Genomic DNA, 7,600 nt, shown 5'->3' on the forward strand with positions numbered 1-7,600 from the left:
GGCTGATATTTTACGATAGCTATACGACAAAATCCCGATTATCTCTTTTTCGTTTTATTACTGGTCTTTTCCCTCTTCCTAAGACAGTTTTAAGCATGATTAAAACAAGCTTGATAACGTCTCCTCTCGCATTGTGACGTCACTGATAACTTCTCCTCTCACATTGTGACGTCGCTGATAATGCCTGGTCTCGTTTTGAAGCCTTTCTACGATTACTACGGAGTGACAGAACAGGGTGATATAGGCGTAGGGAAGGACAATAAAACCTTATATATGTGTATCGAATGTCAGGCGATTGTAACCTATTTGTGACTAGTACTGAAGTTTCCATGATGCATGATAATGTCGTTGCTATATATTAATATTGTTAAGGCAATATAATATTTCTAATTAAAGGCTAAACAAAGGAGTATACTTACTAGTTTATACTCGCATATGTAGCGATTAATAGAGGTACAGGGTTCTCGACCCCAAGACCATGTACCCCATAAGTTCGCAATGATCACACAGGCTTCATTTCTACTAACGGAATGGCCTGAAATAATTTACCGAACATTAATTTTGAATTTCGTATTAAATAACGCAAAAGGGACATTTTCAATTGTTTGATACCACTTTTAGAGTTAAATCGGATTGTGATTGTATTAGACAAAAAAAAAACAAATATACAAAACGATCGTCAAACCCATTTGTCAAAAAACAAACTTTAGTAATTGTTGTTCGGAGTGAGCAAAGGCTCCGTGTTGAAGATAGTAATTTGACAAATGATAGTTTACTTTTACAAATTGTGACTTGGCTGGATAGCTATTTCATTGACACTTTTATCCATCTTCTTTTATCTATTCACAATGCAATGAAAAAAACCCGGAATTATACTAAGAGAAAACAAAAGTAAATGAAATACAACATATAAAAACAAGCGGTGATGTCAGGTGCTCCGGAAGGGTAAGGAGATTCCACCCAACTAGTGGCACATGTTGGTTGTAAATGTAAGTACAAATCCGTAGTTCAGTGAAATTAGGTAGATCACATTCGAAAAATAACTACTCGTTTTTATTTTTTTATCTTGTTATCGACCAAAAGAGAAAGTGTTGAACACTATTAATCTATTAATTTTTCCCAACCTTTTTATACACATATATTGTTGAATACAATGTACTGTCCTGTAGATGACGCAGTTTTTTGTGTTGTTTTTTTTTGCTGTCTCATCGACTTTTGGTGTATATACTTTTGCTAAATTATCATAAAATTTACCTGATCCAAATGGCAGGTCATTAAATGAAAAGGGACCATTTTCTATGGCAAATGTAAAGGTTCCATCGTTGTCAATATCATTTGCACCAGTCCATATAGGAAAACTATCGGCTGTAAAGAATTAAATGTAAATAAGCTTCATCATGTTCATCAAAAATCAGTAGATAAAGGAAGAAAGGTATAGAAATAAATATGCGACGTCAAACTGTGACATATATCGGTAAAAGATGCATTTTTCGACTGATTTTTTTTTCATTCAAACTGATTTAACTTGAAAACGAGTTCAAGGACCTCTCTTTTTTTTAAATGACGTTTGTTTTGATAACGTCATAATATATTTTGTACAAATTTTCTTGAAAAAAAAAATAATGCAATTTGAATGCTAAATATTCATCAAAAGACCCTTATTTGGTCAAAAAATTACTGCAAATTTAACAGTTTTCATACATATTCTTAAATATCTGAAAACTTGACTAAGGTTCAGGGTATTCAGATAAACAAAACAAATTTGGCATTAAACAAGTTACCATGGCAACAATACATGACTTGATTGCATATTTTCTAAAATTTTATAATTTTCGTGGTTTTTATCAAACTTTAAGTATATTTTAGATTGAAAAAGTATGTGCGCACCCATGAAACAGCTTTATATTTGGTGAGATTATGTCAAAAGTTACAATAAAGCTTTTGTTAAATTATTTTATTGTTTCTTGGCAGCGCACGAGGTTTCCACAGCGAAAATAAAGATCGAAACTGCTTACATGTACATTCTGTATTTTTTTATCGTTTTTGTGAATAACGGTAAATATTATGAAGTAATTTTGACGTCATCAGATAAAAAACTTTATTGTTTATTTTTATATTTCTTGACCTTATGCATTTCTAAACATTATGTGATAATTTTAAATAGTTACCAAACATTTATTTTCTTGTGCCAAAACCAGGTCTGAATGCCCCTACAGATCTATCTGTACATGAAATTTTCAATATTGGATCAAACGTTATCGTATTCAAGATAGAAAGGTATGAACATTAATACCGACTTTAATGAAAATATTAAGTCCTTAAAACTTGATAAACTAAATCCCTAGTTTGTCATATTTCTGACTAGAATTTTCAAAGAAACAAGATAAATCAATTATGTCGAGGTTGTAATTAACAAAAATAAGAGTTACATCTATGTGAACTGTTATAATCTTTGCCGCATCTAGCTAGGTAAATTATTTGTATGAAAAAATGGATTAAACCTGATTTTATAGCTAGGACAAGATTATAATCATAATTTATAGTATTTTCAAGTTGTAACCAGTTTTTGTAAACCTTCTTTAGTTTTTCAAGATGTGACCAATGGAAACTAGATATATCAGTTGTTTTATCTTAAGTTTTGGTAAGTCTTTAGAAAAAAATAATATTGTATCGTTAAACGAAAGCCTTTTTAGGACCTAACAAAAATATAAATCAAAGTCGAAATCACGATTTAAATCGTTATCATGAAATACAAAATTGTTTTCACAGAATAAAATAGTCATCATAAATTTTAGGAGCTAGTTACAACATCTTTAATATTTGTAAATCTTTATAACTAATCAAATTCGTTGTCACATTTTTCGAAACGAATTTAATTATTTTGTTATCACAGTTTTTTTTTTTTTATTATGTAATTCATGATTACGGAAAAACTTCATTTAAAAATAATTAATAATACATTCTCAACTTACGAATATTAAATTCATTTTGAACAGCATTGGCTTCTTGTGCAGTGTTCGGTCTCCACAGGTAGGCACCATCTGTCGAGGCACAATTATCCTTAAATTAAGTAAATAGTTATCAAAGGTACCAGGATTATAATTTAGTACGCCAGACGCGCGTTCCGTCTACATAAGACTCATCATTGACGCTCATATCAAAATATTATAAAGCCAAACAAGTACAAAGTTGAAGAGCATTGGGGATCAAAAATCCAAAAAGTTGTGCCAAATACGGCTAAGGTTATCTATGCCTAGGATAAGAAAATCCTTAGTTTTTTGAAAAATTAAAAGTTTTGTTAACAGCAAATTTATAAAAATGACCACATTATTGATATTCATGTCAACACTTCGTACTGGGTTGGTGACACCCGCGGGGACGAAACGTCCACCAGCAGTGGCATCGACCCAGTGGTGTAAATAGTTATCAAAGGTACAAGAATTATAATTTAGTACACCAGTCGCGCGTTTCGTCTACATAAGACTCATCAGTGACGCTCATATAAAAAGATTATAAAGCTAAACAAGTACAAAGTTGAAGAGCATTGGGGATACAAAATCCAAAAAGTTGTGCCAAATACGTAGATGACATTCATATCATATTTACATTTCGATCATTTTCGCAGATTTCGTGGGTATAGATGAACCACGAAAAAAAATCTTCAACGAATGAAAAATTTTCTATAAACCTGTATATAGATATAAAATGAGGTATGAGTGCCAATGAGACAACTCTCAATCCAAGTCACAATTTATAAAAGTAAACCATTATAGGTCAAAGTACGGTCGTCAACACAGTGCCTTGGCTCACACCTAACAGCAATTTATAATCGGCCCCAAGCAATTTCTAGTGTTAAACCATTCAAACGGTCAAATATGTATATATAAATATAGAGAAGCGAGAAACACTTAAGAACCGAATCAACAAACGACAACTACTGAACATCTGGTTCCTGATTTAGGACAGGTACAAACAATTGCAGCAAATTTAAACGTTTAAATGGTACCGCACCATTACCTTTATCTGAACCAATAGGTGAGTATTGCAACATAGAAAGACACACTATAAAATATCTATTGAAATGGCTTTACTCAATCAAAAGATGTAGTAACACAAATGAACATACACAGAACAAATTAATTTTATCTATGCTACAATAAAAATACAAAAGAATTATAATAAGGGATGAATAATAAATCAAAAGTTTAATGTTTAAAAATTTCAGAAAAACTTTAAACCTGAAAACAATCAGCCATTTGCAATAATTTTATACACAGCTAAATGAAAATAATTTTGTTGTTACTTCTTTTGTCTGTATTACCTTCCGTTTAGGAACACCAATATCTTTTTTGTATAGCAATAAAACTATCCTGAAAATTGGTACACGTGGGGTGAATATTTATCAACAATAAAACTATAAAATTGGTGCTCGATAACACTTTGTGTTCTTTATGTATAAGTGCCAGAGGTGTGATGTGCATACAGTATGAAAGGAGAAAGAAAATAATATCGATGTTCAAAGTACGAAGAAGTGACATTATATTAATTCTAAACACTAATCAAAGCTAGTATATTGGCCAGATGTATGTATGCTATATTTTTCTCTAATTCACGAAAACCGAATTTTGACTCCGGGCTCTTATAATTGTTTTGACAAGTTTCCACTGTGGTAGGATATTCTGATATTCAGGCAATAAAGGGGCAACCATAAGAAGCTAAATCAAATATATAATCAGTACAATGTTGGGGGAGCGGGGGTTAACTATTTTTTTTTTCGGATAGAGTCGTGTATAAAAACAGTAAATTTTCGCTTAAATTTTGAATTTGCTTAATTTCTAAGCTCTTGCTTGACCGGTTTACAGGATATTCTACCACAGAGAAGGTAACCTGTTGAAAATATTACTTTCCGGGGTCAAAATTCGGTAATATGAAAAAGGTCTGTGGGGAGTCAGAATTACACCAAAGACCCTTCAGTTAGTTGGTTGTACTAGTACTATTACAATCTATTATCAACATACCATTGTTGATTCAGATAAAATTCTGTCCAAATAATTTCGGCATCGTTCAACACCACTTACAGCAGGATCTGCCTACCCTTCCGGAGCACATGAGATCAACCACAGTTTTTGATGGGGTTCGTGTTGTTTAATCTTAAGTTTTATGTTATATCATGTGTACTTTTGTTTGTCTGTTAGTCTTTTTCATTTTTAGTTATGGCGTTGTCATTTTTTTTTTCGATTTATGAGTTTGACTGTCCCTCTGTTATTTTTCGTCCCTCTTTTAAAACGTCACATGGTATTTAAATATGAAAAATTAACCGGACTTTCAACAACGTACTCTATAAATCAAAAACAGATACAATGACATAATTATGAACACTGTAGAAAAACTTTTTAAGTCAGGAATTAAGAATTCTGAAATGTCACTTGATCAACATATAAAACATATAGTTACCTGTATTGTAATCTTATATTAATACTATCGTCTGCTTACAGATTAAGTAATGTATTGTTTATTGTTTATGGTTTTTGATTCTTGTTTGTTTTCGAAGAAACAGACACAGTCTTGCAAATGAGGATTCACTAACAAACTCACCGCAGCTGTATTCCAGGTAACTCCATTAGCATCACTAGTGTAATAACAATTAGCACTACTTGGTTGGTTTGATAATAGCTTGAACCCTGTTGGGCAAGTTTCTGGAACACATGGCGCTTTGAAAACTAAAAAAGAATACAATTTTAATACAATCGAAGTTAAATCATAAAAAAGATAAAGCGAAGACGTAATTACAATAACGGTATAAAAGGAGCCCAATGTTTAGTCGATGCCACTGCTGGTGGACGTTTTGCGTCCGATGGTTCCACCAGCCCAGTAGTCAGAACTTCTGTGTTGACATGAATATCAATTATAAGGTCATTTTTATAAATTTCCTTTTACAAAACTTTAAACTCTATGAAAAACTAAGGATTTTCATAACCCAGAAATAGATAACTTTAGTTGCATTTTGCACAATTTTTTTTTATAATTTTTGTGCGGTATTTACGATAACGATTTTCAACTTGTACTTGTTTGGCTTAATAACTATTTTTATATGAGCGTCTGGCGTACTAAATTATAATCCTGGTACCTTTGATAAATATATAGCAATCGTCGTTTTAGTTGAAAGTAAGTCGACATTCATCAATATAAAAATAAATGCGAAATAAACACATGCAGAAGTAAAGTCAAATCAAAAGGAAAACAAAACAAATAATCTGAAAATGTTAACATAAAGAAATATTTAAGGACACATCTGAAACAACATTCATTAATTGCTTGGAAAATTAAAAAAGTCTTTGTTGGTTGTACAAAACGCCATCATTGTCGATGTTAAGCACAAACTAATTCAGAAATGGGAATGAAAAACTGTTCCAGGCTTCTTTTTTCCCAAAAAATCTATGTCTGTGAGTTTCTTTTACATTTCATTCGATTTGATATACAGTGACAAAATCTATCGCCTGATTTATTTGTCTACTTACATTTGCAACATGGTCGTTCATTGCAGCATTTTCCGTTATACGTCCATTCAGACCCGAAAGTCTCATTACATGGAACACCTTTTTTTCCACAGGTACCGTTGGAAGAGTGGCATATCCCAGAAAGAACTGAATAGTACAGTACTCCGATACAATATAGCATGATTTACTTTGATATATACGTTAACATAATACAATAGGAATATAGATACAAAGTATTTGTTTATTTCTCAAAATGATTTGCTTAACCATGTTGAATATAGGACACAAATAAGAATTTTGTATTTTTTTTCAAGAAGAAGTGTATATATTATTGTTGCGTTATGATTTCTCATGAATAAAATTAACTGAATTTGCTGGAGATGCTCGTAACTCTGCGTAGAAAGTTTAAAATTAGTTCTTCCTAAATACAGATTTTTTATTGTTCTTTAATTACCTAGGAAAGTAGTGTTGAACAATTTTGTACAGATCCGTAGCTCAACAAAAAGTACTGATAATATCGTTGTAATATGAAGGTGTTTGTCCCTGAATTACTATAAAAACAAATGGTAGATAATTGTGTTAACATGATAGAATATCTGTTAAGTATATAAAAAGGTTCTTACTTTGTCTGTTCGTTTGGCTTTCGAATGCAGAACGTTTGATCAGAGTGAAAGGATCGTACCTTTTATATTATGAGAGAGTCTAGCAGCTTAATCTTTATTCTTCACTACAGCGTTTTAAACATAAAGGATACTTACTGCCGCCATTTGACACATCAATTGTGCAAAAGATGAAAACAATCAAACAAGAACAATTCATCATAACTCTGAAATGAAAACTCGTCTATATTAATAGTATTGTGTCGTTGTTCTCTCTTATATTTATGCGTTTCCGTCAGTTTTAGTTTGTTACCCCGATTTTGTTTTTTGTCCATGGATTTATGAGTTTGAACAGCGGTATACTACTGTTGCCTTTATTTAATTAAGATTCCAGGTTATTTAGAAATAAACTCATTATCCATACAGGATTGAAATTTTATATTTGCGTCAGACGCGAGTTTCGTCTACAAATGTGGAATCATTTAGAAAGACCCGTAAACCAGA

The 7,600-nt window shown here is 31.7% G+C and overlaps 1 protein-coding gene across 1 annotated transcript; it reads right to left on the reverse strand.

Annotated features, from left to right (window-relative positions):
* Positions 1-1,260: 1,260 nt before the first annotated feature.
* Positions 1,261-7,328, reverse strand: LOC139492537 (uncharacterized). Its single transcript, XM_071280700.1, has 5 exons — positions 7,256-7,328; positions 6,519-6,644; positions 5,596-5,720; positions 2,973-3,060; positions 1,261-1,365 (listed from the first exon to the last, which is right to left on the reverse strand). Exons 1-5 carry the CDS (start codon positions 7,271-7,273, stop codon positions 1,297-1,299), a joined length of 426 nt encoding a protein of 141 aa, XP_071136801.1. The 5' UTR covers positions 7,274-7,328; the 3' UTR covers positions 1,261-1,296.
* Between the last annotated feature and the right edge of the window lie 272 nt (positions 7,329-7,600).

Source organism: Mytilus edulis, chromosome 10 (assembly GCF_963676685.1).
Source record: "Mytilus edulis chromosome 10, xbMytEdul2.2, whole genome shotgun sequence".
NCBI classification, from domain to species: Eukaryota; Metazoa; Mollusca; class Bivalvia; order Mytilida; family Mytilidae; genus Mytilus; species Mytilus edulis.

What these genes read in the sequence shown, in the direction of transcription:
- LOC139492537 (XM_071280700.1), bottom strand. An exon ending in TGAACGACCATGTTGCAAAT is followed by an intron (nt 5,721 to 6,518) that starts GTAAGTAGACAA and finishes ATTCTTTTTTAG; the next exon opens with TTTTCAAAGCGCCATGTGTT. An exon ending in TCAAAATGAATTTAATATTC is followed by an intron (nt 1,366 to 2,972) that starts GTAAGTTGAGAA and finishes AATTCTTTACAG; the next exon opens with CCGATAGTTTTCCTATATGG.